General features: G+C 51.5%; 1 protein-coding gene across 1 annotated transcript; it reads right to left on the bottom strand.

The window, feature by feature from the left end:
- Positions 1–241: 241 nt before the first annotated feature.
- Positions 242–3,083, bottom strand: RPS19BP1 (ribosomal protein S19 binding protein 1). Its single transcript, XM_072656196.1, has 4 exons — positions 2,963–3,083; positions 2,752–2,850; positions 1,878–1,975; positions 242–1,298 (listed from the first exon to the last, which is right to left on the bottom strand). Exons 1-4 carry the CDS (start codon positions 3,012–3,014, stop codon positions 1,155–1,157), a joined length of 393 nt encoding a protein of 130 aa, XP_072512297.1. The 5' UTR covers positions 3,015–3,083; the 3' UTR covers positions 242–1,154.
- Positions 3,084–11,847: the final 8,764 nt, after the last annotated feature.

Genomic DNA, 11,847 nt, shown 5'->3' on the forward strand with positions numbered 1-11,847 from the left:
TGGAAGTGCATGTTGCTGTCCACCAGATGGCAAGGAAAGCAGGGAGAGACACCCAAGTGTCCTTTCCAGCCTCTGCCCCATCTTGTGGGTCTCCCTTTAGTCCCCTCCTCTGCCCTGGTACTAACCCACCTTCCAACCCCAGGGTTTGCCCCTTCAAGGAAGGAAGTGCAAGATTAGCCCATTTTTCTGAGACTCAAATGAGCACCGTGTGACAGCAATGTTTCCCCCAATAAAACATCAGTTTCTCAAGGACAGGTTTACTTCAGTTTATCCTTCATGTCTCTACTATACTAGCTGCTAGTCCTGGCAGGTGTTTGTGCCTTGAACTGAGGAACAGCTGTGAGAGAAGAGCTCACATTTTGCCTTTTGGTAACCAGTGAAAGGCGGGCAGGGCTAGGATCATCGCCTTTCACAGAAAACTAAAAATCAAAAAGGGGAATGCATCATCAATTCTAGGTTTTTGAGTAAGTTAATAGGAGAGTCACTGAGGCATCAGTCTCAGACCTGTCATTAACCAGCTTCATGACCCCAGGTCATTTCCTTCCCCTCAGAGCCTCAGTTTCCTCATTTATACTGAGGTTGGTCTCCTTGGAGCACCAAGGTTCCTCCTGGTTCTAACAGCTCTGCTGCCTGGGATTCCCCAACACAAGGACAGCCATTCCAAGCCTCCCACCCCACTTTGGGGCATGTCCAGGGTTGGAAGGTGTGACCCATCGGGGGAGCCCCAGACTGAGAGCTAGGCGCACCTCAATTCCAAGCAGGGTAGAAATACCCCCTCCTCCCTCTCCAGCTCAGGGAGGGCAGCAGCGCCATCTAGTTGTCCACAAGTTTGAAAACAAAATCAGCAAGTGTTAGACATCAGAGGATGCAACATTTCAACTATCTTTCAATCCTAGCTTCAAAGGTCAAATCCCTACTTTCAGGTAGGAGTCTGTTTCCTCCCTCTCAGTTTTCTAGAGCCATGGGAGAATCAGCCTGCCAGTGGGATGAGGATGAGAGGGGGGCTCCCCAAAGCTGGGAGTGGGTAGAAGCCACATTCTCCTGTCTCTGAACATCTGTCAGCTTCCCTCAGTCACTCAGGTCCAGGGACTGTGCTGTTTTGAAAAGAGAGCTGAGCTCATGCCCAGTCCAGACCCAGGGCTCTTCCCTCTCCATCACTTGGTTCCAGGATTCCCAAAATATTCCTCCTGGAACTTGCGGAAGTCGTCTTCGGTGAATACTGTGCCCTGGGGCTTCTCCTTCTCTGGCTTGGAGGCTGGTCGGTCCCTGGCTTTTCTGCTTTGGTTTTGGAGAAGGATCTGTGGGAGGCAGGAGTCAGAAGTCATGGGGAGGTTCAGGGGCTGACAGGGAGCCCCCAGGAGGGGAGGCTGGGAAGGAGAGCTGGATCCCACTTAGGACGTGTTTCAGCCCATGCTCTTGGGGCCAGGAAGGACACCCTGCTGGGTCCCTATTGACACAAGGCATTTGAGACCACGGGACTGAGGAGGTCTGAAAGCTGAAGACAGAAGCCTAGAACCTCAAGCCTACCCTCCTATGACACGCTGAACAAGCACTGAGGGATCTGGACCTGACCACCCAAGCTACCTCCTATTCTACTCCCCCAATCTAGCCTTTCCCTGAAACCCTTGGGGACGGAGTAGCCCCCTAGGGCAGCACAGCCTGTGTGGGAGCAAGCAAGAAAATCTCTCTTTCCCTCCTTCTGAGATCTGTCCTCCCTCTGCCGGCCCTCTGGGGCCAGGACGAACCCACCCTAGGGCTCAGTTCAGTCACCCCTCCCCTGTGGGGTAACAAGCTCTTTTGCGGGTGGGGGTGGAAGGAAAGCTTCCTGCCCTTGGCCCCTCCCCCCATATGCCCTGAAGTCCACTAGGAGCCCTAACCTTGGAGGTGACCTTTTGGTCTGCGGTCACTCGTTTCTGTTTCATCAATCTCAGGTTCTCCTGCAGGTGGTCCCGACTCTGCCGCTTCTGGAACTCCTCTGGGGAGAGGCGAAGGATGGGGGGTGGTTACCGGGAATCAGTAAGAACAAGCCCAAACCCTGAGCTGGCACATCCAGCTCGGTGCAAAGGGGCCTGGGTTCAAATCTGTCCTCTGACACTTGGGTGACCTCAACTCCGAGGCCGACCTCCAGCTTTTGTAGACAGAGAAACCTTGGCCCCAAGGTGACCTTCCGGGGAGGAGCCAGAAGGCTCCACACTTAAGCCCGCTCCCCCCGGGGAGGCAGGGACAAATCCCTCTGCCCAGGAGACCCCTTCCTCTCGGATGAGATGGTGTCTTCTCTGTCTCTCCCAAGGAAGCTGGAATTAGCTCCCCCGCGGCAGGGATTGTCTACGTGTGACCCCAGGGCCTGACACCCACGGGTGGCAAGTAGACCCCGGCCCTCGGCCCTTTGGCAGACCCCTTCTCTGGGGACAACAGCCAGGTTGAATTGGCTTAAAATGAACAAGGGTGGCCTTGCAGATGGGGAATCCCCCGCCACCCCCATCCTTCCAGCGCCTGGCACACAGCAAGCACTTAGTGCCGTTTGACCTGTGTATCGATTAAAAAGTAAAGGGAGGAGGGGGAGGTTTCACAAGGAAGGTGGCCCTGGAGGCCACGTTGAGCCAAACTCGCTCAGTGCAAAGGATTCTGGGAGGGAGGGCATTCCGGGCCGGGGGGGGGGGGAGGGGGTACGGCCGGTGCAAAGGCTCGGAGAAGGGAGATCTGTGTGCCGGGATAGTGGAGGCACCCTCCCCATTCCCCTGCCCCTCTCACCCAGAGCCGACTTGGTGACCTTCCCCTTGACGGTGGCTTGGTTCTTCCTGGATGACCGCTTGCTCCGGGGCTTCTGGGGGCCTCGGCCGGGCCCGGAGGCTGGGGGGAGGGAGACACCGTCAGGGTCGGGCCCATTCCCCCGACGCGCAAACCGAGGCCCTCCAGCGCCCTCCGCCCCCGCCCCCCAGCCCAGGTCTCACCCGCCCCTCACCCGCCGGCTCCCCAAGGAGCTCCAGGCCTCGGCGTAGGAGCGACGCCGACATGCCACCTCCAGCCGCGTGACCCGCCCAGGCACTTCCGGCCGGAGCCCTTTCCTAAAGCGTCCGGCCGGAAGCAGCCGACCGAACGGAAAAGTTCCGGGAAGGCTTTATGGCGCATGCGCAGCGGGCTCTTGGGGCATAAATAAGGAGTTCCAACCGGAAGGGGGCGAGTGGGAGGCAAGGGCTTCTCGGAACTATGGGAGAGGTCCCCAGGCCGCAGACCGGAGGCCATCAGGGCAAACTGAGGTTCCCTGGAGGGGGCTACGTGCCGAAGGTTCCCCCAGCCACTAAGGGGCCCAGGTCGGGTTCCCTTTGCACGCGGGATGGGGGGTCAGCCGTCACGACGCCCGAACAGGCCGGACGGGGAAAGCCCATCCCCCAACCCCGGCTTAGGGCGGTTCTGGGCGCTCCTGGGTGCTTGGGGTGGGGGTGGGGGGGGCTTCCGCGGGCCGCGAGGGGGCGCTGCAGGGCAGCGAACGAGCCTGCAGGCGTTTTTCCCCGCCTCCCCCTCCCCCGCGTCCTAGCGAACCCTGGCGAGGCTCCCCCTGGTGCTGAGGAGGGAGCGCGAGAGCGAGGCGGGAGGGGGCGTGGCCCCCTGCTGCTCTCCCCGAGTGTGGTGGTGGCCCCCAAAGTGTATGTGTGAGATGGGAGGGAGCCTGGAACGGGGCGGTCGGACTGGGGCAGCCTAGAACAGGGGGCATTAGCGATCATGTCACCCAAGTCCTCTGCCAGGTAGGAAATGGGGGCTGCACCCCAGGCCTTGTCATTAAGCGGAGGAGTCAGGACTCCCTCCCAAATGTCCTGGCTCCTAGTCCTGGTCCTCTCCCCATAAGGAGGCCTGAGGTGGGGGCGGGGCACAGCCCTGGAGGGTTCGGGGTTCTTTCTTCCCCCCTTCTCCTGCTCTGTAGTTGCCTCTCATCCATCTCCTCTGGCTCCAATGGGCTGGAATACTGGGGACTTTAATCTAGACTAAGGTGGGCAGGAGTAAGGGGGGCTCAGGGAGACCCCAACAACAAAGATGGCAGTGATAATAATCACTTGCATCCAAGTCATACTAAAAGGTTTGCCAAGCACTTTACAATTCTTATCTCCTTTGATCCTCCTCACCACCCTGTGAGGTAGGGCTAGTATTATCCCCATTTTGTGGATGAGGAAACTGAGGCAGGCAGAGGCTATGGCACTTGCTTAGTGTCTCACAGCTAGTAAGTGATTAGAGTAAAATTGGAACTCAGGCTTTACAGAGTCCAAGTCCCTCCCCCTCCCCCCATCCACTCTGGCACAGTAGGGCGTTATAGAGACCTGACTGTATACAACACCCTCTGCCCCAGTCTCCTGACCTCCCCTTCTGCCTTTCCTGGTCCTGTCCGTTGCCAGGGCCTCCCTGAGAGATGACCCTCCATCTACTGGGTCTGTATCTCAGGTTTACCTGGTTATCTAAGTCTCTCCCCCGTCAGCCTGTGAGCACCTCAAGAGCAGGGAATGTTGGGCTTTTTCCTTTTTTCGATTGAGAGGTCAATCCACTCTAGTCCTCTGATTTACAGATTAGGAAACTGAGGCTTGGCGAGCCCAACACCACACAGCTGGTCAGTATTCTGTGAACAGATTAAGGGTGGCCATGATATCCAAATCATCACCTTCTTTCTCTCTCTCTCTTAAATAAACAGATGGATAGGGAAATATTTTCCATCTCACCTCCTCCAGCCCTCTTTAAACCATCCCACCTGTCCCCATAGCCAGGGAAATCAACAGCCAAGAAGTTTCTTTCATTACAAATACACCAGGAAGGGGAGAGGCAAGAGGGACAAGAGATGCAGATTTGGGGCTGATGATGGTGGGAACAATGCCAGACCAAGGACGCCTGGGCTGCCTGTTGACACCTCTGAACCCTGGGACTATGCTCAGAGACTTCAGCTCCTAGCTGGCCTGATACAGTGCAAAGGGCCCTGGCTCTGAAACCAAAGAACCTGGGTCCAAAGTTCATCTCTGGCATTATTTCCTGTGTGTCAAACCTCCGAACTTCCCTGGGCCTCAGTGTCCTCATCTGTAAAATGAGGGGTTGTATTGGCTGGCCTGTAGAGCCCTTTAATTCCTGTGAAGTCTTGCTGACCTTCAGAATTGTCCAGGGGAATCCCAGAATGAAAGGGATCCTAGAACACAACAGTGGGACACAGGAAAGGACAGGGGTCTGGAGTCAGAGAACCTTGCTCTGATTCCCAGCTTGGCTCCTTACTGCACATGTGTGTCCTTCAGCAAGCTCCTATTCCTGTACAGGCCCCAGTTACCCCATAGACCAATGAGGGGCTTGGCCTGGCTAGGGCCTTTGCTTGTGTCCCGGACTCTGATGAAGCCTGCAGACCCCTGCTTGGAAACGTTCATTGTGGAAAGAAATGCTGAATAACATTTACAGGATAGTGGAAATGAAAATGGTGTTCTTTCCCCTCCTGAAATCTACTCATGGAACTTTGGGGGATTCTGTGCACCCGAAGTTAAAAACCACTGGGCTAAATGACCTCTGAGTCTCTCCCTGTGCTCAGTGCTGCAATCAAGGGTTGGAAGGACCCTTAAAATAGAAAAGGTGCCCCTCCCCTTCCTGAGCCTGGAGGGCTTTCACTCTGTGGGTGAAGGGGGAGTTCCCATGCAACTTGTGGGCTTGTCAATGGTCAGTGTCTACCAAGGCTTAGTGATCTCTGGGAGGTCACATTTCCTTCCTTGGGCTAAGATTCCAAGTTCATTTTTATCCCTCACCCTCAGCTCTGTGGGATGTGGCTGGACTTTGGGAATATGGGAAAGGGTAAGGGCTTTGTGGGGGTGTGGGCTGGGATATGGGTCTGTGAGGGAGGGGATTCCATGGGGTTTGTGCATAGGAAGGGGAGTCAGTGGGGGCTGAGTTGCCTTTGTGTGTATGTGTGGGGGTAGAGGCTCTGTGGGGTCTTGGGGAGCAGGATAAGGGGTGAGGGATGGGGGTGGCCCAAGATGCAGCTGCTAGCCCTGGGGAGGTGCTCGCCAGCGTGGGAGGAGCATCAGAATCAGAGCTGACAAGTGATGGGGCTTGTGTCCCTTTAGCAAAGCAGCACCGTTTTATCTCGGTTCTAATTGTATCCCCATTAAAATGCAAATTTCCGATTCTACTCTGGAATTGCCAGGCTTGCCAGCATCGTCATAGCAACTGTAGGGGGGGGTTGGAACTGGGAGACCTGCTGCTCCTTGGGCTCCCTAGCAGAGCCCTCGGGGTTCAACGTCACTTCCCTCCAGAGCTGGGGCTCAGGCCAGCGCAGTAGGCACTGTCCCCCCATCCCCTTCCCCACTCCTGCCGGGGTCTCACAACCTCACTGTGACTCAGGCCAGAGAAGCAGGGCTCTGTAGATAGAGGGAGATGGAGAGAGCAGGGGATAAAGCCAGGAGATTTGGGTTCCTAGCCCAGCTCTTCAACTAGCTCATTGAGTGACCTTGGACAAGTCTCTTCTCCTCTCTGGGCCTCAGTTTTCCCATCTGTAAAAGGAAGAAGTTTTACTCCATTCTCTCCGAGGTCCTTTCTAGGTTTAGATTTATGTATGGACTCTATCAATGCTTTACTTAGAGACAGAGGGATTGCTGTCTGACATGAGGGAGGGAGAACCTCACCATGGAAGTCATTGATCTTAGAGGGATGGAGCATGTGGAACTGCTCACATTGAAATGAACAGTGTCTGGCACACAGTCGGTGATTAATAAATGCATATTGGTTGATTGACTTAGAACTTTTAAGCTCAGGAGCTGGGAGTGTATGGTTGTTGGTTTTCCTATCTTAGCACCAAGGACAGGGCCTTGCATTGAACCTAGGCCCTCTGATGTAGGAATTAGGAGGAAGGAGGGAAATAGAGAAGAGAGAGACAGAGGCAGGAAGGGGGAAAGAGAGGGAAACAGTCATAGTGGGAAATGTGCCGACCTGGAGTTCCAAGCAACTAGGTTGTGCTGTGGAATGAGGGACCCAAGGTCAGAAAGACTTGAATTCAAATCTGGCCTCAGACACTTAACGAGCTGTGTGACCCTGGGCAAGACACTTAACAGCTGCCTGCCTCAGGTTCCTCATCTGTCAAACCGGAATAATAACAGCCCCTCCATTGTGAGGATCAAATGAGATGGTATTTGTAAAGCTCTCAGCACACATACACACACACACACACGCAGCCTACACAAATGCTAGCGATTATTGTTACAATAATTGTAATTACAAATGTTGGCTGTGTGACCTTGGGCAATCATTACACTGATGCTCAGCGCTCCAGGAAGCATCCTCAGGAGGTAAGGAAGGCACAGGGGAGATGTGGATCTGTTTAGGGGAGAGGATTCCCACTGGCAGCGAAATCATAGGCCTAGGCTAAAAAAATACTTAGGGGAAGGTTTCTTATTATTAATTCTGCTGTAGGAGGCATTAAAGAAATGATTGGATGGACACAAATGGGGTGGAGCCCTTCCCATGATGCCCTAATGCCCGCAGGATAAACAGCTGGACTTCATCCAGACAGAAACTTGCTGGAGGAGATGAAACCTGAGGTTTCTCCCTCTCCTATTTCCCCAAAAGAGTGGCCTTGTGTCCTCCAGAGTCTCTGTCTCCTTCCCATGGGGTGGTGTCCTGGGGTCCCTCCCCCAGTGAAACCTTGTCCTGAAATCTGAAGCCCCCCCAACATCCATTTGCCCTGGAACTTCTAGTGATGGCTCTGGTTCAACAATTCTTCATCCTGTGGTCAGTGAACCTCGCTGGTCCTTGAAGGACAGACAGGAGGCCAAAACCCCAGAGCTCTTGTCATTTGATGGGAGCTACCACAACCTGGCCATTGAAGGACAGAAGGAAACCTTTAGGACAATATTACATATCTGATGGATTCACCTGGGGTCCAGGCTTGACCACCTTATATGTGACTCCAGAGGGCAGAACTAGCTGGGTGTTATAGGCAGGCAGATTTCACTTAAGTTTTATGTATATGTGTATATATATGTATAGACATATGCATGTATACATGACGTCTTACTTTAATGTGACCTAGATATATATAATATCATATCACATAATTATATCACATAGTATTATATATATTCTGTCATCTGGTAGTACAATAGATTGAATGCTGGGCCTGGAGTCAGGAAAACCAGAGTTGAAATCTGGCTTCAGATACTTGTTGGATACGTGCCCCTAGGCACGTCACTCAATCCCTCCTTGCTTCAGTCTCAATTGTAAAATGGGGATCATAACCACACCTACCTTGGAGTACTGCTGTCAGGGTGAAATGAGATCATATTTGTTAAAAAGCACACAGGAGGGAAGGAGAAAGCATTTCTATAGCAGCAAATAATTATTCCCTTTCCCACCTCCCTCTGAGAGAGCCAAACTTCATAAAAAGAATTTAAAATAATAGTAAAAGGAGAAAAAAAAAGAGAGAAAAATCAGCAAAACCAATCAATGCAGCAAACACACAAACTTGATAGGACATGTAATGTTCCTTACCTGCAGACCCCTACCTCTGTTAAGGAGTTAGGGAGAAGTGTCTTTTCATATTTTTTCCTTGGAGCCATGCTTGCCCTTTATCATTTTACAACATTTATGTTCCTTTTTTCTTTTTCTAAATAAGTTTTTATTGATTTTTTTATATGACCAAGATTTCTCCTAGTATTTCCCCACCCCTGCTTCCCTGTGAGGGAACCATCCTATATAAAAATGTAATATTTTAAAGACAAAAAGAGGAAAAAACACAGCAAAATGTACCAGCACATTGGAAAGTTCTGAAAGTCTGTGCAGTGTCCCATCCTTCCGGGTGATGAGGTTCAGGGGTGATGGGAGGCCCCAAAATACCGACAGTCCGGGTCGTGCTCGAATGAATTCGACTCAAGCTTTCTTAAAGCCAAAGAAAACAAAGTTTATTAAAGATTCGCCATACTGGGTTGACTCTTAAGGAGCCTAAGCATTTGTGACGCTTGTATTCACAAGTGGGCCAGATAGAATCCCAGCTAGACAGAGTCTGGGCTGGATTGGATCTGAGCACCTTCAATGGAGGCAAGATGGAACTTAAATACAGAAAAGGGTATAGGAGGGATGGGGGTGGGGGTGGTCTGGTAGTCCAGGGTGATGGGAGGAGGGGTTTAGGAAGGGTCTGGAGGAGAATCCACAAACATCAGATTAGGGGGTGCCTAGGTGGGAAGCAGGTGGGGCAATCAAGAGATAACAGACAATGGGCACAGATTTGAGTATGAAAGGCCAGATTCTGTGAGGAGATACAAGGAGAGCTCAATCTGAGTATGAAAAGCCAGGTTAAGTGAGGAGATTCCAGGGAGCTCAAGGAAGTTCCCAGAGTCTGAACCTCATCATTCCCCCCTCAAACAGATTGAACCCAAATTCTTTTGGGGTAAAGGGTGAAGGTCTCAGCTTCTGAAACTTCTTCCTGCTGGCAGGGGGCGTAGAGATGTCCCTGCCTCGATGGGTCCTGTTCAAGGGGTCAGACTTCAGAATCCGGGTGGTGCCAGGTCCAGTGGGCTGGAGACCTTGGATTCAGATGGAGATTGGTATACAGCATGGGCTGTCATCTGGAACTTGATGGCTTGCACTCTAGAAAAGACAAACCTGGCAAGGAGGTTAGGCACACACACACCAAACAGGCACAAAAGGGGAATAAAGAAAAGACAATTTCCCTGGCATAAAAGATAATTTCTCTGGACAGAATCAAAGATGACTATGGCAAGGCCAAAACATAGAAGGGCACGATTGATAGGGGAGTTTTTTGCTGTCAGATGTCCCCTTTCTTTCCAGATTGTTCCACGGGTAAGTAGAACAAGGAAAACATATTTTGAGTAAATAAAAACATCAACTGGCCTGGGGTCAGGTCCTAAGGATTGGGTTAAGACTCCGGAAGCCTGTCCTCTCCTTTTATTAACATAGAGAGTGAAAGGTTTTCCCAGACTGGGTCAGTATAGTGCTGGGGTGGTGGTCGAATTAGTTTTCAGAATCTCAAAAACTTTAGCCTGTTCCAAGCCAGTGCCCTGAGTAGGGCCATAAAGGAGTTTAACAATAAAACCAAAATTAGGAATCCAGGATCTACAAAATCCAGTCATGCCTAAAAACACTTGAACTTCCTTCTTACTGTCTGGACCAGGGATAGACAGGATTGTCCTTTTTCTCTCAGAGGTTAAGTAGAGAGAGGTGGGTGTGAGTTCATGGCCCAGATACCTTATGGACTGGCATGATATCTGGACTTTGTTCAAAGAGACCCTATAGCCTCAAATGTCTAAGAAAGTAAGGGCTTCTGTGGCAGCAGCCAAAGAAGCCTCCTGGGTGGGGCTACAAATAAGACTATCGTGCACATACTGCATTAAGCTACTGCCTGCTAGTTTCAAGTGCCATAAATCCCTTCCCAAAGCCTGGCCAAATAAATGAGGGTTGTCTTGAAAGCTTTGGGGCAAGACTGTCCTTGTTAGTTGATAAGGACTTGATTGCCCAGGAAAAGTACATTCAAAAGCAAAAACAAATTGTGAGTATTCTCCATTAGGCTTTTTAGTGGGAAGGATTGCAGTGTTGCATGGACATAAACAAGGGACAAAGATTTTATACTTAAGGAATTTTTCAATTAAAGATTGTAGTCCTTCCCAGGTCTCAGGCTTAATCAGATACTGGCTGAGATGGAGGAGCACTTTAGGGTCTGGGAGACTAACAATGGCTGGGGTGGCAGAAGTAGCTCTCTCTGGAATTCCAGTATCCCAAATATTTGGCCTGTCTCCCACACTCTCAAGCAAACCGGGGAAGACATACTGAACAATGGCAAAAGGGAGATGGGAGGTTTAACTAGAGAAAATTGGCTCCCTAATTTCACCATCAGGTCCCTTACCAACAAGGGAGCAAGGTCAAAGGAGGGCATAAGGAAGGAGTGTTTAAACAACATATCCTCAAACAGGCTGGGGAGGGGGTATGTTTGGAGACATTCCTTAGTTTCCCCTTCAGTGACCCCAAGGGGTCAAGGGACAGGTAGGGCCAGAGTGACTGGTTAAAGTAGAGAATTTAGCCATGTTAAAGTGGGTAACCTTACCTTCAGCCTTCGTTTTTGCCCAGAGCTTGGCGGTGAGAGAGGTGGAGAAAGTGGGAGCACTGCCAACACCCAGGCTTTCCCGTTGTTTCAAGTCTTGAGAAGACTGGAGGACAGGGTACTGGGGGGCGGCTCCACCACTTTTCCAACCTGAGGGACAATCTTTCCTCCAATGTCCCTCCTGGTCACATGGGCATGGTTCCACAGGTGTTGGTTCCTGGGGCTCCCTCTGGGGGGGCGCCCCAGAGGGGCACTCCTTGGACCAGTGGCCCTCCTTGTGGCAACGAAAGCAGGTTTCCCTACTGCCCAAGTAGCCAGCCTTCCTCCAAGGGGGCGCCCTGGAGGGGTGCTCCCTGGGTCTTTTCCTGGCCAAGGCAGCAGCCAAGAATTGAGCATGCTCCTTTTCCCTGGCCCTTCTCCTTTGTTCCCTTTCCTCTGCTGCAACGAGGTCTCTGTTGTCAAAGACTCCGAAGGCCATCTCCAGTAACTGGGCCTGAGGTGTTTGGGGTCCCATTGCCAATTTCTGCAGTTTCCTCCTAATATCTGGGGCAGACTGATTAATAAAATACATGCTAAGGATCATTGCCCCTTCCACAGAGTCAGGATCCAAATTTGTATGCTTTTTAATAGCTTCTACTAGCCGGTTTTGAAAAAGGGCAGGGTTTTCCTTTTCTCCCTGAGTAATTTCCCTAATTTTTTGAAAATTTACTTGTTTTTGAAATGCAATTTTTAGGCCTTCTAACAGGCAAAGTACCATAAAGTCTCTCTTTTCCCTGTCCTCACTCTTTTGA

The sequence above is a fragment of the Notamacropus eugenii genome, chromosome 3, assembly GCF_028372415.1.
Source record: "Notamacropus eugenii isolate mMacEug1 chromosome 3, mMacEug1.pri_v2, whole genome shotgun sequence".
Lineage (NCBI taxonomy): Eukaryota > Metazoa > Chordata > Mammalia > Diprotodontia > Macropodidae > Notamacropus > Notamacropus eugenii.

Excerpts from the sequence above, each read along its gene's own strand:
- RPS19BP1 (XM_072656196.1), bottom strand. The coding sequence starts at position 3,014 with ATGTCGGCGTCGCTCCTACGCCGAGGCCTGGAGCTCCTTGGGGAGCCG. Across the intron at positions 1,976-2,751 it reads GGTCACCAAGTCGGCTCTGG|AGGAGTTCCAGAAGCGGCAG; the intron begins GTGAGAGGGGCA and ends GCCTCTCCCCAG. Across the intron at positions 1,299-1,877 it reads ACCAAAAGGTCACCTCCAAG|ATCCTTCTCCAAAACCAAAG; the intron begins GTTAGGGCTCCT and ends TGCCTCCCACAG.